General features: G+C 43.5%; 1 protein-coding gene across 3 annotated transcripts in view; it reads left to right on the forward strand.

The window, feature by feature from the left end:
- The window catches only part of plcb4a (phospholipase C, beta 4a), a 459,248-nt gene that overhangs the window by 387,762 nt on the left and 46,371 nt on the right, over positions 1 to 25,115 (forward strand). For all 3 annotated transcript variants that reach the window (XM_078556436.1, XM_078556437.1, XM_078556438.1), the window contains 3 exons: positions 5,628 to 5,743; positions 20,004 to 20,079; positions 24,032 to 24,207. In XM_078556436.1, the coding sequence (XP_078412562.1) occupies positions 5,628 to 5,743; positions 20,004 to 20,079; positions 24,032 to 24,207 (368 nt within the window). The remainder of the gene's footprint in view (positions 1 to 5,627; positions 5,744 to 20,003; positions 20,080 to 24,031; positions 24,208 to 25,115) is intronic.

The raw sequence follows: 25,115 nt of genomic DNA on the forward strand, positions 1-25,115 counted from the left end.
TCATCCCGCCAGTGGATGAGGTTTCATGTTTTTTCAGAAGCCCGCCTGGGCTTCTGGCCGACCCGCCGACCTTAAGGTTGGACGGGCAGGTCCATTAACCATGTTAATTACTTTTTAAACGGCCTTAATAGGCCTTTGGCAGTTCGGCAGGCGCATAGCCGATTCGGCTGCGTGCCCGCCGAACTGAAAATCTAAATGACGCGGGGTGACGTCGAGACACACGCCCGACATATCCCCGCGTCTTCTTACGCATCGGCGACCGGGCCCCACCCCCACTCGCGGAACAGAGGATTCTGCCCTAATTCTTGACATTTTTTCCGTTGAGATAGCCAATTTAGATAGGTATACACATCAATTATCAGTGCCCGTTATATAAAAGACCTGATTATTTCTAGATACTGTTGCTAAACTCCATAAGTGTTACAGTCCCCACTACTTACATCGTCTGCACTTATCATGAATTCTGCCTTTATCAGGCAGATATCACTAACCCATTGTCAGCACCCTAGGCATCAGTTACACAGTATTAAGTGCACCAGCTTTTCCATATAGCTCTGTCCGTGCCATATTGAATCTTCCCAAATATAAATCGTCTTCACATTTAGTTTTGCTGCTGTGTTCTTAGCTTTTGCCACTGATAAGAGCTGAAAATCATGCAAATAGGGGATGGTGCTGCCCAGGAACTTTCTCCATTTCGACAGACTGTGTGAAGTTTGCAGCTCTCGATTATCACAGTGTGAACTAACAAGGAGCATCCGACACTTGTCTTAACTTGCAGCTGGTTGAAGCTGCCTGTATCATTCACTTTCTGACTGCCTTCCATGGTTAACAGGGCAAAGAAGTTGATGGAGACGACAATCGGTTCCCATCGGCCGTCTGCACTTCTTTAAGAGGAGGCAGTCGGAAACTGGAAGCTTCAGATAGATTGAGTGTTGGTGGTTGTGCTTTCAGCTGCCTAGGTTCTCGATCTCCGGAATTCCCTCTCTAACCCGCCCCCTCCAGCCTGTCTACCTCTCTTTCAGCCATCCCTTGTGAATTAGGAGCAGGAGTTAGGCCACTCGGCCCCTCAAGCCTGCTCTGCCATTCAATAAGATCATGGCTGACCTGATTTGTAACCTCAACCCCACATTCCGGCCACCCCCGGTAACCTTTCACCCCCCCGCCGCCCCCGCCCCAATCAAGAATCTATCTATCTCTGCCTTTAAAATATTCAAAGACTCTGCTTCCACCGCCTTTTGAGGAAGAGAATTCCAAAGACTCACAACCCTCTGAGAGAAAAAAAGTTTCTCTTCATCTGACATAAATGTCTTGAAACAGTGACTACTAGTTCTAGATCCTCCAACAAGAGGAAACATCCTCTCCATATCCATCCAGTCAAGACCCCTCAGGATATTAAAGGTTTCAATTGAGTCATCTCTTACTCTTCTGGATTCCATTGGATACAAGCCTGACCTGTCCAGCCTTTCCTCATAGGATACCCTGCCCATTCCTGGTAGTAGCCTAGTAAACCTTTTCTGAACTGCTTCTAATGCATTTACATCTTTCTTTAAATAAGGAGACCTGTACTGTACATAATACTCCAGATGTGGTCTCACCAATGCCCTGTACAAGTGAAGCATAACCTCCTTCCTTTTGTAATCAATTCCCTTCATAATAAATGATAATATTCTATTAGCTTTCCTAATTACCGGCTGTAGCTGTATATTAACCTTTTGCGATTCTTGCACTTGGACACCAATCCCTCTGAATCTCAGAGCTCTGCAATCTCTCACCATTTAGATAATAAGCTTTTTTATTCTTCCTGCCAAAATGAACGATATCACACTTGCCTACATTATACTCCATCTGCCAGATTCTTGCCCACTCACTTAACCTATCTGTGTCACTTTGTAGCCTCCTTACGTCCTCTTCACAATTTACTTTCCTATCTATCTTTGTGTTGTCAGCAAATTTAGCCACCATCCCTTCAGTCCCTTCATCTAAGTCATTTAAAATCTGCCTCTTTGACCAATCTGTCTTAATACCTCCTTTTGTGGCTTGGTATTGAATTTTGCTTGATATCGTTCCTCTGAAGCACATTGGAATGCTTCAATATGTTAAAGGCACTATACAATTGCAAGTTGTTGTTATTTCTGCTGATTCATTGAGATGATTTTAACCGCACTGTATATACCAGCAAATGATGTTAGGGTAAACACAGTGAAGACTGTATTGCAGTGTTTTACAGCTGCAAAACTTTTACAGTTATTCAATGGACATCATAGAAGTAATTTTTTGAAGTGTTCGTGTTTGAACATACATTGTTTCAATTTACAGCAGATTTTTTGAAACAAGTTAACATTTTTAATGAAAGATGGGAGATGGTTGCCCAGAAATTTAGAATTTAAATATATCCATAGTTAAGTGCTGTGGAAGTTTGTATAACTGGATCCACAAACCTAATATTAATTCTAATGCTGATATATATATTTTCATTGAAACCAATTATCTCATTGTCAGTTCACCACCAGAGCATTTTAGAATTAAAATTAAATCATGCAAATTGAAGTGGAAATTGTTTCATTAGAATCTTGTTTTGGCTGTGGTGCAATTGAGGTATTCATGAACCGACTTTCCATCCTAATCATTTCAATGTAAACAATTTAAAATCAGTTTACATACCGAGATAGAAGTTCATAATATTAATAGTTGAGCATTAGCTTGCCGGGTGTTTAATAAATTTGAGGGTGTTAATTCAGTTATGGCCAGTTTCCAAGTCTGAGGTGGGCACTGCACATGGAACACGTGTCAACTGACCTCAGATCTGGGTGAGCATTTGGGCCTTTGCTCACCTGAAGCATGTGTATAGTTTTCATCTCCAAGGAAGGATATATTTGCATTGGAGGCAGTACAGTGAAGATTCACTAAATCGGTCCCTGGAATGAGGAGGTTGTCCGATGAAGAGAGGCTGAGTAAATTGGGCTTATGTTCTCTGGAGTTTAGAAGGATGAGAGGCGATCTCATTGAAACCTACAAAATCCCGAAGGGGTTTGACAGGGTGGACGCTGAGAGATTGTTTCCGCTGGTCGGGGAGTCTAAAACACGGGGGCACAGTCTCAGGATAAGGCGTCGCTCGTTTAGGACTGAGATGAGAAACTGCTTCACTCAACAGGTTGTGAAGCTTTGGAATTCTCTGCCCCAGAGGGTTGTGGACACGCCATCATTTAAGGCTGGGATAGACAAATTTTTTGGTTTCTCGGGGAATAAAGGGATATGGGGAGTAGGCAGGAAGCTCAAGTTGAAGCCCATGATCGGCCATGATCGTACTGAATGGTGGAGCAGGCTCAATGGGCTACTTTGGCTACTTCTGCTCCTATTTCTTGTGTTCTTGCAAATGTAGCTCAGTCCTGTTAAGAAAATGAATATCTGACCACTTGCTGAAGTCAGCTCAGAGGTAATTCCCAGAACGGGGTGGAGTTACAATGGGGAGTGGTGGGCAATTGACAGGACTGTGGATTCCACAGAAATATATATATTTTTTAATTATTTTTCTAAACCTAACCCTGAAGGTTCTTGTGCTTAGCAAGCCTGGTGCCTGCTCTGCTCACCTCTATCCAATTTTGGCAAAGCTGGCCCAGAAAGGTATTAAGCCCCTGGTTGGATTATATAATGTAGGGCTGCCAACACTCCTCCCGGAATTGAAGATAGGTCTCCAGGGCACTGTTGTGAGAAATCCAGGAGAAAGGTCACAGAGACATTAAACAACATTGTGGTTTTTGTTTTCATTTTGTTTTAACACTTCCGTTAGTTATGAAAATATTGCTGAAAAAAGAGATGTCAAAACTTCTTGTCTTGCACTCATCAGGACACTTCACAAGACTACCAATATAAGGGGAAAACAACAATTTAGACTGTACGTGAAGAGAGTGCTGATTGGTTGGCAAGCGGACTCTGGTAGAGGCTATGCCATGGGGAATGCACCAGTGATGGTGACTGACAGTTTACTGCCAAGCATTGTTTGAAATTTAAATCAGGCAGCTTGACCCTGCTGTGCTTCAGGGCAATGCCTTGACCAATCAGGGTCAAGCTGCTTGGTTTAAGTTTCAAACAATGCTTGGCAGTTAACTGTCAGTCACCATCACTAGTGCATTTTCCTTAGCAACGCCTCTACCAATCAGAGTCCGGTTGCACACCAATCAGCACTGCCTTCACATACAGTATAAATTGTTGTTTTCCCCTTATATTGGTATTCTTACAAAGTGTCCTGATGAGTGCAAGACAAGAAGCTTTGACATGTCTCTTTTTGCTGTAATACTCAAGGTCTGTAATACCAAACGACTATGTGAAGATGGAGAGGGGTGGGGGGAAGCCAGTTTCATTAGCCGTCATGATTAATCCAATTAACAAAAAGCCTGTTCCCTTTCCAATTGGCCGTGGGAAGAGTGTGCGCCCGGAACATAGACCAATGTTGGGGGTTTGGGGACGGGATTGTGCCAGCTTGGGGCGGGGGTTCACCGGAATACAATGTATCAAAGTTGGCAACACTAATGTAAGAGGCCCAATGTCTGTATTAGGCTGTTGACAGGATCACCTGAAAGGTGGCCTGAACCAATATTGGGTTGAAAGCTTTGTGTTGCACCTGTTTCGGTCAAATTCCGACCCCTTTTTGTGCCACCCTTAACAGAAATGTTTCATGATGGGTAGTGTTTTGAAGAATGCTTATCTTTGTATTTATACCATATGCAATCTGTTCATTCACAATTATTAAATTCCATAAATGTATTGACTGCTGCAGGATGAAAAGTGCTATGCAGAATCTTGTTGAGGTGGTGGGGTCCTGCCTGCCAGCTGGAGAGCCGGTGAGAGACTCGTGCTGCCTCTTTTCGGGAAAGCCCACCGAACCACGAGCCAATCAGGCCGGGCCTTCCCCTGGAACCAAGACCCGGGGGACGGAGGTCTCGCCTACCAAGAGATGCCGGCCAGTTGGAGGCCAGCAGGTCTTGTGCTCAGCAGCGCCACATCGGAGGCCATGGCTGCTGCTGGAATGACAGGCACCGGAATCTCAGCATTGTACAGCAACCCAGGCCATAAGTAAGTAATGTGGGGGGGAGTGGGGAGGGGAGAGAGGTGCAACTGGCAGCAAAGGCTGTCAGTGGGCCCCCACTTCCTGATATCTAGTCCCTCAATCAGGTACTGAATGCCTTTGATTGAGGGCACCCAGTCTTCCGAAGGTGAAAAGGTGGCCACACACATTTACCTGCCATGCATGCCGTGTGGTGACAGGGCTGCCACTGTGTTAATACCAGCAGCCAGATGATGAGGCCCTTAAGTGGTCATGAATCGACCACTTGAGTGCTTCAATTGGCGGTGGGGCAGGAAGGCTGACCATGGGCCTTCCTGTCCAGGGTGTAACTCGGGCGGAGGGGTCCTGATACATCACCGTCCCGCCTGAGTAAATGTCCCTCCTGCCTTCAAGCTCACCGCCAGCAATACTAGAAGATTCTGTACCACAAGTGAGAAAGGCAACCCACCCAGCAACTCCACACATTCTGGGGGTTTTTATATTTCTTGTATTATCATTTGTGCCCCGATCTAGCGTTCTACCAAGCTGCCAAAATATTGCTGCTGATGATTAATTCTTGTTCCAGGAACACAGCGCCACTCAGAAATCACATTGTATGCAAGTGGACAAAATGGTGGCGCAACATGACAAGGAAAAGTTAACGCAAGAGAAGCTTTTAGAAAAGGCAATCAAGAAAAAGGGGTAGGTACCTGCTCATTTCTCAGTAACTACAACATGTGGTCTGATACCAAGAGGAGGTACTCTGATATTTTGAGGGAATCGGATCAAGTGATGAACTGTAAGAACACAATGCGCACAGTCCATGAGTTTAAGCTGGAGGCTGAGATTGTAGGTTTGGCCCACCTTTCGGGTGGTGGAGTAACTGATGAGAGAGAAAAGTAGGGCACGGGGAGGCCTCCAGTCATATCCCAGCATTGTGTTTTTACACAATTATCCATTCAACCCCTTGCTATGTCCTCCAGTCTTTAGCCACTAGTGTGAAGCCATGCTGCAAACCTGCCTCTGTCACCTGATCTGCATTGTCCGTAAGCAGCATCTCAGTGAAATGTTCGAAAAACACAAGCAACATGTTGGCGTTGATAACATGCTAGATAAGTACATGAGGCAGAAAGTTGATGATGTTAGATCAAGAAGGGCTGGGGGTTTGTATGGAGTCTCACTGCCAGTTGGGCCAAACAGCCTGTTTTTGTTCTGTGGACTTGAGCTAACCTCAATACGAACAAACGCACCATCAGCATTACCACATTCTGTGGTTGAGATGGGAGTTGTCTCCATGTCTGTGGCCCTACTTTAGCAGAACAAAATCCATACCAATGGCGTTCACAGAAACAGGCTTCAGGTTGAAAAGTTAAGAGAATGCCAACTTGGGGATTTATAATAGGATTGTGGGGCGCGGGGGATTGTGGTGGGCGGAGGGGTGTAACATCTCAACCGTCATTCCAGGGGTCCCCTGAACTAGAGTCCCTAGTAGCATATAATTTGCCAATTTTAATATACAGGTTGTATTTAATATACCCCTACCTCAGGTTAAACCATTTTGTGCTGATTTCTGTAGGCATATCATTACAACTGGGTGAGCAGGAGTGAACTGGCTCCCCTTTATTCAACCCCCTTGGTTGGTCGCAACGACAGTTTTAAAAATTTCTTTTCCCTGTAAATGTCTTTTCCAATCCAAATGTATTTACTTTTTAACAATGAACCAATCAAACCAGGTTTTCTTGAGTCAAAGAAAGAGTAAGTTTATTAGTTACTAAACCCGAGAAAAAATAATAAAAGATGCGATGAAACACACACACACATATCAGAAATAAGAAAAGTTAGAGTCCAAATAAAAGTTAAAAGAATATAGAATTAAGTCATTTGCTTGCCCTTGAGGTGTAGATTGTTGAATGTTGCAGTTGTTTGAAGTTAGCTGGTTTCCTTTAAAATCATGGTGTTGAATTGAATTTCAGGTAATGGCACTTAGTTAGAGTCAATCTTAGCTTCAGAGAGAGAGAGAGATTCCTTCAGCAGTGTTTCCAGATGCCTTTTTTCCTTCTCTCTTTCTAGCTTGGCAAAACCAATTCTTAAATCTCCTGTCTGTATATTCCAAGAAAGAATTTGATTAACATGTCTTGCAGTCATTGTTGTTGAACAAATAATCACATTTTTGCTCTTTCATCTCAAAAACTTTTGACACATTTCAAGATAGTAGAAACCAACAGGAAATGGGGTTATTTTGTCCTCCATAGGGGGCTTTGAATGTCTGTTGGGTATCTGGTTGGTTAGTAGTTCCCATTGTCATGACGGAATTACAGTTGATTAAAGTACTGCACTTTACATTTTTAATGCCTTTTGTTCAAGAGTGCCTTTTTGAAGTGGACCTTGACACCCCAAGTGTGAAATGCCATGAGCAATGTGTCAACAGTGCATATAGTATCCATATAGTAACTTTCCAGAAAAGTTCAACTTACAATTCCAGATATCAGATGACTCGTGGCAGCCATATTTGGTCAGTGTCTTTTATTTTTTGAAAAACGAGTCCTTTTCATATGATTTTTAGTTAGCTGGTGAACTTATAGGTAGATCTCACTCAGTCACAGTTTCCTGTCATTGTGACAAATGTAGAATGCAGAAAAAAAACTTGAATAACCATCCAGGGTCTCTTTCTCCGGTTAACAGTGATTTTCCAAATGCAGCCCAGGTACAGATAGTCACCATTTCAGTTGCTCCTTCTTTCATCCACATTACTGCATTCCATATGTTGTTCAGGTCTGCTGGCCAAGATTAGGATGCTCCACTCTACTGGTGAATTTTCAGGGCAGAACTATATGTGAGGTGAGGAAGGATAATCATATTATTGGCCATGACACCACTCCCCTGCTCTTCTTTGAAATAGTGCAGTGAAATCTGTCTTTTACACCCACCAGAGAGAGCAAACAGGGCCTCAGTTTAATGTTTCAGCCAAAAGACGGCACAGCCGACAGTGTAGCACTCTAAATACTGGAGTTGTCAGTCTTAGATTTATCTGCTCGAGTCTCTGGAGTGGTACTGTCAATCCACAACCTTCTTAATCACAGGCGAGAGTGTTAAACAGTGCAGGCATTAGCATAAGCCCTGAAGTTGCTTATCAGGCCAGATTGACCCAACCTTTTCCAGCCATTTTCTGAGAGTTTATTGGTGGTGTTTATGAGCCGAATAACTAACTGAGGGTATTTTGTCACTGGGGTATCAACCAAGATTTTTGTGCTCAAGTCTCTGGCGTGGGACTTGAACCCACAGCCTTCTGACTCAAGAGGTGAGAGTGCTTTACCTTGGGACATTTTTCGACGTTAAAAGTGCGTTACAAAGGCAAGCTATTCTTGTTGAATGCTGATCTGTGATCTCCAATGAACAGTAATATCCGATAGGTAGGATCCCTAGTTTTACTTGCCAGATGGACATTGTGGAGCACAGGGAGTGCTTCAAACTCTGCAGTTGCTCTTAGCATGTGCACAAGCATTCTCACAAACCTAATGAAGCAATGTACTCTTTCAACAAGCACGATGCCATCAAAATGTACATCGGTTTCACAACTGTTTACGATGGGTGTAATCTTAAAGATTAAATTTTAAATTGGCATTTTTAAAGCTACACCATTAAACTCTTCTACCCCTCATTCATTAGCATTTCAGTAGACATTCGCACATAATGCTGGACTATTGAAAAACAAATTGTGTCACACTGTTTTCAATTTGCATAGTTTTCAAAAGCCTCAGCCAACTAAGGCTGAGTGTTTGATATATATTCAGGTGTATGTGGGGGTTAGAGACAGAGGTGGAAGAAGTGGGGTGCTCAATATGTTCTCAGTAAAATTTCAATGGTCTACACGTTATAAATGTCCTATTATTTCTGGGACAAAAAGGTATAAACATAAGAACATAAGAATTAGGAACAGGAGTAGACCATCTGACCCCTCGAGCCTGCTCCGTCATTCAATAAGATCATGGCTGATCAATTTCTGGTAGCAGTTTAATGGAATTAATGAAGATTTTATAAACTAACTGGCATCAGCACTGACTCCATGACAACTCCCTTTCTTCTGACTCATAATATTGTGAAGTCAAGCCTGACGTCAGAGTCTTGAGCCTGTAATCTAAGACTGAGTCTTCACTGCAGAACTGAGGAAATGTGGATTATCAGAGGTGTTGTCTTTTGGGCAAGACACTAAATCAAGTGCCCTCTCATGTGGCATAAAAGATCCCATGCCACTATTTGAACAAAGGAAAAAGTTAGAAATTGGCATGCATTGTTGCCCATTTTTCCTGCAAGAAACCAGAGTAGAGCATACCAATTTTCCAACGGGATGGCATGTGGTCAAACCCACTCCTAAATGCCTTCTTCTTGGCATTCCGAGCACCCTGGGGCCTAATGCCTGTTGAAACGCCTCTTTACAAATTAAGTCACTGGTAAGCGAGGCAGAAATTGGGCCATGTCCCATTCAGCATTCTTTAGTGGCCCCATGGACGTTAACTATCATTTGGTTTTGAAATGCAATCAGTTCTACATGTCCTACCTAGCTTGCTGTAGTTATGTGACTTTAAACTTGAAACATGGTATCAGAAGTGGAGAAAAATAGCTTTTTGAACCCTGGAAATGTGCCAGAGAAGAGACAGCTCAGAAAGGCACATGGAAATGTTCAACTCTGCAAAAAGCTGCTGAAAAGGTCAAAAGGAAAGCAAAAAATACCGAAGGCTGCGAGTAAAGTACTGAGTAACATGGCTGCAGTAACTTTTCCAATCCCATCTCCAGTAGAACTGAAAGGGGATACGTGGAAAAAGTGGCAGTTTTTCCACTTGTAATGTCAAAACTATGAGATTGCAACCAGCTTAATTAATAAACCAGAACTGGTAAGAGTAGCCACATCTCTAACACTAACAGCGACAAGCAAAGAAAACAGACGGCAAAGATTTTGAAAGCCTTAAATGAATGCTTTGAACCCCAAGTGAATGTTACGTATGAATGCTGTGTATTCAACACTAGAGCTCAAGGAGAACCAGAACCCATACATCAGTATGTGACTGCAGTCAAACAGCTTGCAGAATCATGTGAATTTGGGCAGCTAAAAGATGATCTGAACAAAGATAGATTAGGCAAATGAGACCCATCAATGAGGGAAAGTCTACGGAAAGATGAGAAACTGACTCTCAAGAAAGCGGTAGACATGTGTGGAAATGCAGAAGTTGTGAAATGTCAGATAGAGCATACATGTGGCAGAGCAGACAAGGGGATACATTATGTTGAGAGACATTACAAGATGAAAGAGGGACCGCAGAGGGAGAGTATCAAGTGAACAAGAAATGTCAGATAGACACTGATGCGTCATGCAACATAATAACCTTCACAGACCTGTGTAAAGTAGCTCAAAATGGTGATCCAGAAATGAAGCCCTTGAAGGTGAGGTTGAGGATATATGATGGCACGATACTCATACAAATTAGTCTGAGAGCCCAAAGTGATGGCAAGAAGGAAGAATCAGAGTTCCAGATCATAAATGAGACACAACGTCCACTCATTTCAGCTGAAGCCAGTCTAACGCTTGGACTGGTAACCCTGAATGTGCCAACAGAGGTTTGTGACATGTCACAGCACACAAAACCACTGACAGCAGAACAGATCCGAGAGGAGCACAAAGACGTCTTTACAGGGTTGAGATGTCTACCAGGAGAATACCATCTAGATGAGAGTGTAGGACCAATTCAGCATCTGCCAAGAAGAGTTCCAGCTGCCCTCAAGTCAAGCCTAAAGGACAAGATAGGAGAGCTGGAAAGGAGGGGAGCAATCAAAAAAGTGACGACTCCTACATACTAGATTAGTAGCATGGTAGCAGTGAAACAACCTGGAAAGCTGTGAGCATGCTTAGACCCAAAGGATCTAAATAAAGCGTTGAAGAGATCTCAATACCCTATGCCAGCCATCAAAGGAATTTTGCCGCAGCTTACCAAGGTAAAAATCATTACGACTCTAGATATGAAGGATGGTTATTGGGAAGTGAAGCTGGATGAAAGCAGAAGCTCTCTAACTACATTCTGGACGTCATTCAGGAGATACACAAGGTTGCGCATGCCAATTGGCATTTCCACAGCTCCAGAAGAGTATCAACACAAAGAGCATGAGATAGTCAATGATCTTCCTGGACTGGAAGCCATAGTGGATGATCTACTAGTCTATGGATGTGGAGACACAATGGAAGAAACCATAGCCGACCATGATCAGAATTTAACTGCTAGAGAGAGCTCACCAGATGAACCTGAAGCTGAACAAGAAAAAGTTACAACTGAAGATGCCTGAAGTCAAGTCCATAGGTCATATACTGACAGCAAAAAGTCTTCACCAGGATTTTGGCAAGGTGAGGGCTGTAGCAGAGATGCAGTGACCAACAGACTTGAAAATCAGTGCATTGACTTGTTGGATTCGTGAACTATTTAACAAGGTTTTGCCTGATTTGTCATCAGAGTGTGAACCATTACGCAAGCTCACTGCCAAAGAGGTGCAGTGGTCTTGGGGAACAGATTGAGAGGTGGCATTCACTAAAATCAAACATCTAGGGCAGAATTTTGCCCTCGGATGGTGGGTGGGCCCCACCGGCTCGGCGGCGGGCGGACAGCCGACCTCTGCCACTGAAGCGGATCCCGCCACCATTTTAAGTGGGCGGGCCAATTAAGGCCCACCCAGCAGCATCCCCGACGGGAAGCACTATGCGCTTCCTGTGCGGTGGGGGGGAGGGATTCCCCATCTGTCAAAGTGCGCTCTTTCACTCCTGCGCACGAAAGAGCGCACTGCTCCCTGAGGCAAAGTCCTGTCTCAGGGAGAATACTGACAGTGTCAAAAACAATAAAAAATTATTAACATGTCCCCCTCATATGACAATGTCACACGAGATGGGACATGTTAATAAAGAACACATGCACTTTATTAATTTTTTACAATACGGACATGAAACTTCATCCCACCAGCGGATGAGGTTTCGTGTTTTATCAGAAGCCCGTCGGGGCTCCTGGCCTGCCCGCCAGCCTTAAGGTTGGACAGGCAGGTCTTTAATTACTTTAACTAGCCTGTCAATGGCCTCAATTGGCCATTGACAGGTCGGCGGACGGACAGCTGATTTCGCTGTCCGCCCGCCTTCCTAAAAATTTAAATGGACCGGGATGACATCAGGGATTCCTCCCGACGTCATCCCGTGTCATTTTCCCCTCGGCAACCAGGCCCCACCCCCAAATGGCCGCAGGGGAAATCCTGGCCCTAATGATGACAATGCCTTGCTGAAGGACTATGATGTCAATGATGAAGTCACCTTGCAGTGTGACTCCAGTGAGACGGGTCTGGGAGCAACCCTAATGCAGCAAAGTCAACCGGTCACATTTGCATCCAGGGCACTAACATAAACAGAACAATGCTGCACACAGATTGGGAAAGATTGCCTGGCTATTGTTTTTGCTTGTGAGCATTTGTTTGGGAGAGGCAAAGTAACACAGGAGTCCAACCACAAGCCACTACAAAGCATCTTTCTCAAACTGTTACCACCTGCTCTAAAGCACCTGCAAAAATGTTACTGCATTTACAAAGGTATCATATGGACGTGACATATAAGCATAGGAAACATATGAACGTCACAGACATGCTGTCAAGAGCAGTGCTCCCCATGAAGAATGTTGAGGGTGCTACAGCAGAATGCAAAACCTTCTAGATTCAATGTGAAGCAGCAGCTAGACATGCTCTGGAAGTCATCAACCCATCAGAGACATTGAACTTGACAGTCAAGCACCTTGCTCAAATCAAGCGACTACCCAACAAGATGCAACTTTACAAGTGCTACAAGAAGTAGTGATGAAAGGAGGACCTGAGAGCATCAAGGACACACCTGTGGTCACAAGAGCATATTGGGCATACCGAGGTGAACTGACAGCTCAAGATAGCATGCTGTACAAAGGAAATAGAGTCATCGTCCCTAAGGAGATGAGAGGAGAGATGCTGAAGCACATTCGTGCCAATAAGGAATCGAATCGACTCTGAGAAAAGCAAGAGAAGTGCCCTACTGGCCAAACACGAGTAATGAAATTAAAGACCACATCGGCCAGTGCAGTGCTTGTAACGAATACCAAGCGAAACAAGCTAGAGTGCCACTGATGACTCATGACATCCCCAGACAGACCATGGCTGAAACTGGGAGTAGATCTCTTCACTCTAGCAGGAACTGATTACCTTGTCACTGTAGACCACTGTTTGGACTACTGGGTGTTAGACCAGCTGACTTCAATGATTACAGGGGAAATAAAGCACAATTCAGCCATTACAGCATTCCAGACGTTGTGATAAGTGACAATGGCCCTTAGTTCGTGAGTGAAGAATTCAGCCAATTCACAAAGGATTGGGAATTTCAGCACTGCACATCATCTCCGCACTATCCCCAGTCGAATGGAAAGGTGGAGGCAGCAGTGAAAATCACCAAAGGATTCGTCAAGAAATCAAACAAATCTCACACGGATGTACGTTAGGCAACCCTCGAGTGGAGAAACACACCGACTGAAGGCATGGAAAGTAGTCCAGTCCAAACACTAATGTCATGTTGCACCCAAACTACTCATCCAATAGCAAAGAAGCTACTGCAAGTAGTAACGGGCGCAAGTGAAAAGATCAAGTTGAAACAACAGAAAGCCAGATTTCATTTTGACAAGATTGCCAAATCATTACCAGAGCTGAGCATTGGAGAGCCAGTCAGGGTACAAACCTTCAACACCCTCAACAGAAGACAGCCAATGTAAAAACTTAGGACACGCATAGAGAAATTGTCACCCCGATCGTACGCTGTGGAAGTGAATGATCAAATATACCGGTGCAACTGCGGGCATATACACACAGCTAGCAGAACTACTCCTTCACAGCAGTCAGCCGGTCAGGAAGAAGGAATCTCACCAGCTGCACTGAGTACAGGACTACCATCGATCCCAGAGGTCCGCAATGGAAAAACAACAGTTGCCACGGCAACAAGTGCCACGGAACCAACACTCCCTGGAGAGAGAACATCATCCAGATGAATAGCCAATGTCAACATGCATGCGCACCATTAAGAGACCAGCACAACTTAAAGAGTACATGTGCAATCAGTTGCAGAGACCTGACTGGCAGAACAAACAGTTGTTAATGCATGAGAGCAGAGGGTGTGTAGTGGTTAACTTGGGTAACTCACAGTCACATGTGATGTGCATGCAAATATTTCTTTTCATTAAGAAAAGGGGATGTTTGTTTGTATCCTTTGTTCTTTATGAAAAGGGGGATGTTTGGGTTTGAAATGCAATCAGTTCTATATGCCTTAGCTAGTTTGCCGTAGTCATGTGACCTCTACCGTGAGGCAGCTCACTGGGAGCAGACATCTTAAGTTCAGTTTAATAAAGCCTGTCACTGAGAAGCCACTGATGAAGCACTGCTGTCCTTAAACATGAAACAGCTACAGTTAGATTTTCAAAAAATCTTTCTAAGGAGCCGGGGTGGAAACAGGACTCCATAGTTCTGGTGATTGCTGACATAATTCAATCTTGGAGAAGGGCGACCTGCTGTGCACACTGGGCAGGTGTCAGGAGCTCACCTGGATTGTTAAGACGAGGGCCAATTTCTGCTGTCCTTTGGCCTGCCTTTTCAGGCACCTGCTGCTTATGCATCGCCGAGTTTAGGCTTGAAAACAGGTGCGGACCAATTTCTGTTTCCAGGCGCCAACGTTAATTTCTCAACCGACACCATCAAACAAGATTCTCTTGTCGTTTATTTCCATTGCTGTTTGTGGGAATCCTGCTGATTGCAAATTGGCTGCCATGTTGGCCTATATTAGAACAGTGACTAGACTTCAAAGCTACTTCATTAACTGTGAAGCACTTTGGGATGTCTTGGAAGAAGTGCATCCGACTTATCAGTGTATCTGCAGCATCCAGCCTATAAGTGTCATACATTTAACTATGTTCAAAAATTAGTTGGAACCCAGAAATAGGAAGGCAGGGGTTTTATGCTGGTTGTTTTTTGGACAATCGTATCATCAGTGATAAAACAAACTCGAAAGAGATGGATGCGTTTGTTTTATCCATTAAATATGCGACTAAAACAGGATTGATTTTCCCAATCACTTGACAGCCCCAAGAAAGTAGGTAGTAACCTTATATCCATTTGTAACACGTCAGCTATAAGATGTGTACCTCTTTCTCTGCTACTCCATGCCAACAGAGTTTCTGGTTTCTGCTCTTTAATAGTTTGATGGTTTTAAATGCTTAATGATATAAAAAATGTAGATTTGGGAGCCCAAGTCCCATTTTTCTCAATGTCAATTTGATCAGACTGATTGCTGACCCAGATCTTTCTATCTGTGTCACACACTCATAAACATCAAATTCCTACCATCTCATTAGTAATATATAATTAGGTTTGGAAATAAGATTCACTTTGTCTATGAGGATGTGTTTTTATCTATGAGGATAAGTTTCTCCCATCATTGAAGTTTATCCATTTTTTAAATTCATTCATGGGATGTGGATGTCACTGGATAGGCTACATTTATCCCTAATTGCTCTTGAGAAGGTGGTGGTGAGTGTCCTTCTTGAATCGCTGCAGTCCCTGTGGTGTAGATGCACCCACAGTGCTGTTAGGGAAAGAGTTCCAGGATTTTGACCCAGTGACAGTGAAGGAACGGCGGTATAGTTCCAAGCCAGGATGGCTTGGAGGAGAACTTCCAGGTGGTGGTGTTCTCATGTATCTGCTGCCCTTGTCCTTCTAGATGGCAGCGGTTGTGGGTTGGAAGATGCTGTCTAAGGAGCCTTGGTGAGTTTCTGCAGTGCATCTTGTAGATGGTACACTGCAGCCACTGTTCATTGATGGTGGAGGGAATGAATGTTTGTGGATGGGTTGCCAATCAAGTCTCTGCTTTGTCCTGCATGGCGTCGAGCTTCTTGAGCGTTGTTGGGGCTGCACTGAATCCAGGCAAGTGGGGAGTATTCCATCACATTCCTGACTGAATGTCAAGGGGTGATGGTTAGATTCTCTCTTGTTAGAGATGGTCATTGCCTGGCACTTGTGGGGCACCAATGTTACATGCCACTTGTCAGCCCAAGCCTGGGTATTGTCCAGGTCTTGCTGCATTTGGATAGAGACTGCTTCAGTATCTGAGGAGCCGTGAATGGTGCTGAATATTGTGCAATCATCTGTGAACATTCCCACTTCTGACCTTATGATGGAAGGAAAGTCATTGATGAAGTCCTGAAGATGATTGGGCCTAGGACACTATCATGAGGAACTCCTGCAGGGATGTCCTGGAACTGAGATGATTGATCTCCAACAACCACAACCATCTTCCTTTGTGCTAGGTATGACTCCAACTTGCAGAGAGTTTTCCCCTGATTCCCATTGACTCCAGTTTTGCTGGGGCTTCTTGACACCACACTCGATCAGATACTACCTTGATGTCAAGAGCAGTCACCTCACTTCGGGAGCTCAGCTCTTTTGTCCATGTTTGAACCAAGGCTGTAATAAAATCAGAAGCTGAGTGACCCTGACGAAACCCAAACTGAGCGTCAGTGAGCAGGCTGATGACCCTTTCCATCAGTTTATTGATCATGGAGAGTAGCCTGATGGGGCGGTCATTGGCCGGGTTGGATTTGTCCTGTTTTTTGTGTACAGGACATACCTGGGCAATTTTCCACATTGCCGGGTAGATGCCAGTGTTGTAGCTGCACTGAAACAGTTTGACCAGGGGAGTGGCAAGTTCTGGAGCACAAGCCCTTAATACTATTGCCTGAATGTTTTCAGGGCCCATAACCTTTGCAGTATCCAGTGCCTCCAGTTGTTTCTTTAATATCAATGGAGTGAATCAAATTGGCTGAAGACTGGCATCTGTGATGCTGAGGACCTCTGGAGGAGGCCAAGATGGATCATCCACTTGGCGCTTCTGGCTGAAGATTGTTGCGAATGCTTCAGCCTTATTGTTTGCACTGATGTGCTGGGTTCCTCCATCATTGAGGATGGGGATATTTGGGAAGCCTGCTCCTCCAGTGAATTGTTTAATTGTCCACCACCATTCACTACTGGATGTGATAAGACTGCAGAGCTTAGATCTGATCCGTTGGTAGTGGAATCGCTTAGTTCTATCACTTGCTGCTTATGCCATTTGGTACACAAGTAGTTTTGTGTTGTAGCTTCACCAGGTTGACACCTCATTTTTAGGTATGCCTGGTGCTGCTCCTGACAAGCCCTCCTGCACTCTTCATTGACCAGGGTTGATCCCCTGGATTGGTGGTAATGGTAGACTGGGATTATGTCGGGCCATGAGGTTACAGATTGTGGTCAAGTACAATGCTGCTGCTGATGGCCCACAGAGCCTCATGGATGCCCAGTCTTGAATTGCTAGATCTGTTCGAAATCTATCCAATTTAGCACAGTGGTTGTGCCACACAACTCAACGGAGGGTACCCTCAATGTGAAGACGGGACTTCGTCTCCACAGGGACTGTGTGGTGATCATTCCTACCAATACTGTCATGGACAGATGCATCTGTGCAGGTAGGTTGATGAGGATGAGGTCAAGTATGTTTTTCTCTCCTGTTGGTTCCCTCACCACCTGCTGCAGACCCAGTCTAGCAGCTGTGTCCTTTAGGGCTTGGCCAGCTTGGTCTGTGGTGGTGCTATTGAGCCACCCTTGGTCATGGACATTGAAGTCCCCCACCCAGATTATATTCTGTGCCCTTGTCACCCTGAGTACTTTTCCCAAGTGTTGTTGAACATGGAGGAGTACTGATTCATCAGCTGAAGTGGGGCGGGGTACGTGGTAATCAGCGGAAGGTTTCTTTGTTCATGTTTGACCTGATGCCATCAGATTTCATAGTCTGAGAGGAAGGGCCAGATTTTTGTCTGGGCTTGGAGAAAGCCTGACCTGCGCACTTTTGAAGCTCGCAAAATGCAAAGCCAAGCCATGTGTGGCTTCACAAGATATTTTCATCTTTTCACATGGGGTCAGGGTCCGCAGTGCATTTTGTGAGCTGCGATGGAGTTCGTGAGGAGTGTGGGTGCAGAAATGGGCAGGATTAAAAGGCCCGCGTAGGTACTCCGGCACAGCATCCCAGCTCCCAACATCATTTAGAGGCCTCCTAAACCTTAAATCCCTCACCCCCCCATGCCATCTCACATTCCCTGGTGCCATCCATACCCCCTTACATTCTCCCATGCCACCTCTATGCCCCTCACACTTCCCAATCCATCCCATATTTCACATGTCATGCCTATGCCCCCTCACATTTTCTCAGGCACCCTCAGTCTCCAGGCTACCTCTATGTCCTCAATCTATCTTCCATAGCCACTCGCACAGTGTGCACCATGTACAGCTCTCAGGAGCCATGCAATAGCAATGGGAATTATTTTACCATCATTGGGAGACTATTAGACCTCTAACAATCTAATAACATCCTGAATACAAACGCACAATCATTGATACTGGACCAAAGAACCTAAGGGAAAAAAGTTGTCATCCATTAAGTGCCTGTTAGATTTGTAAACAAACAAAAAGCTACATCAAAGGCATAATCTTATTATAGGCTCATAAAAGTTTTAATACTCTTGGATCAATAAGACCACCTGCTGAGCTGAAGTTTATGAAACCCAGCCAAGCATTCATAATGAAGCAGCTATTGTGACAAAATCTTCCATCTCCACTGACAGAACAGATATGCATTTCCATTTCAAAGTGGAGTGCCTGTCAAGCGATGGAGAGAGAGCAGGTGCAGACCATTTTTTCCTATCTTCAAAAGCAGGGTTTAAAAAAAAAACAGCCAGATCTGCCAGTCCAATTAAATCAGAACACAAATATATGACAGCAGAGGATTTTTTTTTTTACATTGCTAATGAATTATGGCACTTTCTCCATTGGAAAAGTACTATAATGCATGTGAACAATTGCACAATGTGGGCCAGTGTAAGGGTCAACTTACCTCTGCAAGACAGATCCCTATGATGAAGCACGACATTAAAAACACATCTACATTATAATACATCGCCTAATAGGGGCCTTTTGAAGGTGCAAAAATATTGTACATTTACTTTTCAGGATGTCTGTGACTCCTGAACAGGCCTTCCATTTTCTTCATGAACTCTGAAACCCCGACATGCTTTTAGTAAGCTTTCAAAACCCCGCGGCACCAGACGAAAATGGTGTGCGTGGGGAAATTTAATTTTCGTATGCCATTTAAAATGGGGAACCTGACCTCAGGCTGTGCTCTCGGCATTCCTGACCTGCAAAAAGGCCAGAGGAAAACTGCATGGGGTCTGGGATGTGGAAGAAAATGGAATTTCCTCCAAAAATTCAAAGTGTGGTCATTTGTGCACTAAAACCACCACACCCAGATGAAAATTCAGCCTGAAGTCTTCCATCTTCATGAGACATTAGTTGATTTATATAATGTGCCAGGCTGATCAGGTGGCAGTGTCCATATTAACAGGCACACAGGCTTTTAACTAGTTGGTTACTAGTCAGCTTTAAGAATGCAAACAGCAGACTTTTCATAACTGCTCTTACCTGTGAATCAACACATTCACAGGTGATCTGAAGAGCTAGAACCACAATACTAATCAAATGTACTATAAGTTCATTAGTAATGTGTTAGAGTGTCACAAGTGCACAGTCGTGGCACATTTCTTGTGAGCACAGAATCTCCCCAGGACTCTTAAGTATCTTATTCTTGGTGGCAAACAGTTGGGATATGATCTAAAGATTCATGATGCAAAACTGTTAAGGCCAAGAACCTCCTTTTATGTGAGTGCAATAAATGACCATAAATAAGCTGGTACTTTTCTTAACCTGCTCTGGTGTTCAGTCACCCGAGATGAGCCAGTCTATTAGTAACTGGGAGCAGTAGGATAGTAAAATTGTTAATGTTCACACAATTTTCCTTATTTTTCAGAGAAAATAATTGTATTGACTTGAAGAAAGAAACAGAAGTCAAAATAGAGACGCTGTCTTCAGACCACAAGCTAAAGGTATTGCAATGTTGCATTTTAAACTACTCTGTACAATGAAATTCTCTACTTTCTGATGTAGTAGAATGACGAGCAATGTGGATTAGGACTGAATTGGCATAGAATTGGATTGCCAGCATTAAGTCAGAAAATAATTTATGCTTTGCTGAAAGAAGAGGCATGCTGTCGAAGCTTTTCGTCTTGCACTCATCAGGACAATCGCAAGAATACCAATGTCAGCAACATTATACTGCATAAGAAAAGGGCGCTGATTAGTTGGAAAGTTGACTCTGGTCGAGGCACTGCCATGGAGAATGCACCTGGGAAGTTTCTCAAGCAGTATAAGTTGCTATATATACCCTTTGACATTTGGCATTCTTGCATCTGTCCTGATGAGTGCAAGACAAAAAGCTTTGACTGCATGTCTCTTCTCAGCAATACTCAAGTTCTGTACTACCAAGCAAAAATTTGTGTTTAGTAAGGATTTACATCTGGATTGGTGTGCAATCTGTATATTGAAAGCTTCCCCTATGACCTCCATGAATGCCCAAATAAGCAGAGTTAATATTTTGCAGACAGTGCTGCCACAAGGATTCTCTCTACAAGTTGACTATTAGATTTACATGCAAAGGTTTTGTGCGGTATTAAAAAAAATACAAAACCTCTTAGAAAGAAAAGTAGCGACAGTCTAAAATTCATTCACCAGAATGTTAGTTCAAATGATCAGTAAGCATACTGATTAATGCCAGTTTTGGAATGTACAAGAGAAAATGATAACCAACTGAAATTTCATTCCTAACACTATCACAAACTCATGTATACACAAGGCGGAGAAGGTGCAATCATAATTCCTTTAAAAATAGTCAGTTGGCAGTACAGAACCTGAGTATTGCAGAAAAAGACATTTTGTTAAAGCTTTTCATCTTGCACACATTAGGACAATCGCAAGAATACCAATGTCAGGGGAAGCAGCAACTTTATACTGTATGAGAGGTGTGTGCTGATTGGCTGGCAAGTGGACATATGTTAATACACAAGGCCCTGATCTTTGCAGATGGAAAGAACATGTACACACGTTGTGCCTGTTTCAGCTAAACAAAGTGAATGACAGCCATTCTCTAGCTCATTCCTCGGGACAATGCCTTGACCAACCAGATTCAAGCTGCCTGGTTTAAATTTCAGTCACCATTAACTGGTGCGTTCTCCGTTGCAACAAGTCCACTTGCCAACCAGTCAGCACTCTCCTCTCATACAGCATAAAGTAGTTGTTTCCCCTGATATTGGTATTTTTGCAATTGTCCTGGTGGGTGCAAGATGAAAAGTTTCAACAAAAGGTCTTTCAGTATTACTCAATTCCTTTAAAGTTAGCTGAACATTCCTTGTGGCTGTTGATAACTAAGAACATCTTTTTCATTTTGCCATTTGTTTCTTACCTGAAGGTGAAACTCCTCATTTATTTGAAGAACCTCATAGCTTAATGCACTGTGCGACATTCTTTTGTCAGTTACTCCAGGTGTTGCCTGTCTACTTTAGGTCACTTTGTGTTAAATTACCAGACAAAGGAATTTCATACTAAGATGTTCATATCGTAAAACAGCAATTTGCAAACGCTAGCCTCCACTTGATATCTCTACAGGGGACAGTTGAGATTGGTAATCTAGCACAAAGTGTGTTTGATGGACATTGGAGCCCTGATGTTGAGAACTGCTGTGAGGGGAATGTATTTTAAATGCATTAACTGATCTTAAACTCCATATTTCAAACGTGGAATGTTTTACATCGATAATCCTGCTGATAGTTTTCTGAGAAAGTGTGCACTGAAACTCCAGAGGCTTGAATAAATTTTAGCTATTCACATCAGTAGATGGCTCTGATTCAAAAGAGGATTGGGAAATCACAAAATTGTAAAATAAAGTCTATTTCCATCATGGTGAGAACTATTTTTTTTGTCCATGTGTATAACTGCTGGTAAAGGGAAATATGGATTGATTTTCAAATCACATACATAAACTATTGCTATTTGTACCTTGCTTATTCTGCCATACAAATTTTAAGAATATGCATACTGTTTATCCACAGAATAATAATTATTGCAAAAGTTAATTCACTCACACATAAGCGCCACAGTAAGTTTTCACAAAGCATGATAAGGCACTAGATAAATGCAAGTTCCTTTATTTGGTGTTTTTTTTTAAGGGGGAGGGAGTAAGGTTCTCTCTGGTTTTGTTCCCGCAGCCATCCTGCTCCAAACTAGAGATTGAACCAGTGTTGAGTAGTCTCCTCTTTGACTGCTGTTAATATAACTATGGTTAGTCAGCCCACTCAGTTTGAGTGGGAGAGACACAGGGTCACAATTGCCCCTCCCCACCATGGAATGCCTAATTATTGTTAAGGAATGGTTCAATCTCACCAGGTTATATGCATTGCATGCTAAATGTTGAGGTTTTTGATGAAAATTCTTAAGTATCTCCAGAGGTGACAAAACTTAAATGGCTTCAAACGTTTGAATTAGCATCTGTATTTAGTTATGGATGTACAGTGGAGTTTTGATTTTTCAGTCTGAAAGCACCAAAAAAAAAAGTTTTGATGAATTGACACTTTATCATGTCCAGATTTCCACTCCTTCTCTGAATTCTCCTGTATTGCTGTAATGTTCTTCAAACTGCCTGGATTTGCTGCACATGCATGATCCTAAAGCTGGGCTCACTCAACCTCAGTTTAAATGCTGTGGAGGCTATCTTGCTATACTACTACTCAGCGCCAATTTGTCGGTCTAGTAATCTTCACTGCACCTCCAGGTCAATACACAAAACATTCTGTGACAGTGTTGGAATGGTCAACACTGGATTCCTCTGTCAGAGGGTTCACCGCTTAAATTTGGTAAATGCAGTTGCTTAAGAAATATTTGATCTTAGTGCTCACCAACAACGTTCATTTATGTAGCTCCTTTTAACATAGTAAATCCTCGCAAGGCCCTTCACGACAGTGGGCCAAGAAAGGAGACATTGGGACAGTTGGCCTAAAGTTCGATCAAAGCGATAGGTTTGAAGGAGATTCTTAAAGGAAGGGAGGGAGGTGAAGAGACTGAGAGGTTTAATGAGGAAATTTCAGAGCCTAGGGCCCAGATGGCAGAAGGGATGGCCACTAATGGTGCGATAAAAGAAATGTGTGATGCATACGTTTCTAGAATTGGAGGAATGCAGTGTTCTCGGAGATTGGTAAGACCAGAGGAGGTTAGGGTTTGTAAGGCAATGCAGCTGTTTTTTAAAATTTATGTACCCCATGAATTGATTGCTGCACCAACACTTACTGACCTGATGTTTTGTATTTTGAGCTGTAGACGCACCACATAAATTGTTCCCATTAATTCAATGTTTTTTATGTTCGAGCAGTGTTTCATATTTTTAACTGTACTGTAGAGTACGGGTTCCGAACCTTATAGGGTGGTGAGTCCGTCTTACAGGAGCCGCGTGTTGCCTGAAAATCGGAAGATTCCCAATGTGCACCTGATTTGCCACACTTCTGATTTCCAATCCATTAAATATAGTAGCCTTGAAACCCTGTAGGGGCTTTTCCACTTTTCTGAAGACTAGTAGCACCCTCAACAAACAGTGTAAATGGCTTTCCAGGGGTTTTCAGGAACCCTGATAACATTCGGCATTAACACCGTAGTTTATACTTGTACTTTATTTTTCTTACATGCAATTTCTTACTTCCATAACACTGTGCTACCCAAACGGATGTCAGTCTACACCAGAAACGTTGCTGATTGAAAACTAAATACAAGACAGCATTCCAGCCCGTTTAAAACCAGCCAAAAGCGATCCTGGAATGAATATCTCCAACACCTGGACAAAATTGTGTGATTTGAGTTCACGGGCCTATATTAACTACAACCTTCCAAAAAAAATCCAACTACACGTGTATTTGCATTCCAGTGGTGTGTGATCTGTGACATCCTTTCTTTCGACAGGTAAAAGAGATTGTTACTCAGCAGACCAAGGAGTGGTCGGAAATGATAAATGTACATTGTGCAGAAGAACAGGAGCTAAGGGATCTTCACTTGAGCCAACAGTGTGATTTGTTGAAGAAATTGCTCATCAGTATGCAGGAGCAACAAAGCCAGCATCTGAAGCTTATTCATGATAGGTAAGCACCAAGGTTGCACAGCCTTATTCCAGTGTTGGGGTGGGCAAGATGGAAAAATGCCCACGGGCAGCTGTCGGCACCATCTCCCTCTTGGATGCTGCTGCTGCTGCTTCCGAGATTTTTAGCCAGGAGTAGCAGTAGCGGCCGCTACAGATGTGCCTCCCCAAATATGGGCTAATGTACCTCAATAAGTCTGTAATAATGAGCGAAGGCAGCCATTGCATTGTCCGTCATTGTCATGGCAACACCGGACGCTTGGAGGTGCCTGTGCATAATAGATGTTGTTACAGGTGGTGTGATTGGCTTCTTAAATCGTTAACCATCCTCCCCCCACCCTTAGCTTTTTTCGAGGTGGCAGTGGGGCAGGGGTGAGATTGCCGCTTCTGCCAGGGAACCCTGCCCTCCCTTGTGTAAGTAGATTAACCACCAGCAGCCTGCATTCCCCACCTCCCCAACCACCACCCCAAAAACGACTAATGAGGTTGACCTCAGGAAATTCCATGGGATCAGCACCAGACCAAATAGATGAACAGACATCCTTACCCACAATATGCCCGGTGCTATTCCCGCTACTTAGTCAAATCTAACACCTGTGACACGTATAGAAATTGGTCTATCTCTCCACATCAATTCATAAAGTAAATCTTGCCGTTGCAACCTACCTGGCAATCGTAATGTAATGTTGTTTATTACACATTTTTGAAATGTACCAATGGGAGCCTCCAGATTTTAAAGTTCTGGAAGGCACACATATCAGCACCTTTAAAAGGGAACAGCTGCAATTCTTCTGTGCTCCTGTATATAATAATAAAAAAAAACAACGAGCCCTGAAATGTATTCCAGGGCAGCTCACTTATATAAGAATTGTGATTATGTTAATGAACCACCTGAGATTTATCCCTGCAGTT

This window comes from Cetorhinus maximus, chromosome 14 (assembly GCF_964194155.1).
Source record: "Cetorhinus maximus chromosome 14, sCetMax3.hap1.1, whole genome shotgun sequence".
Taxonomy (NCBI): Eukaryota; Metazoa; Chordata; class Chondrichthyes; order Lamniformes; family Cetorhinidae; genus Cetorhinus; species Cetorhinus maximus.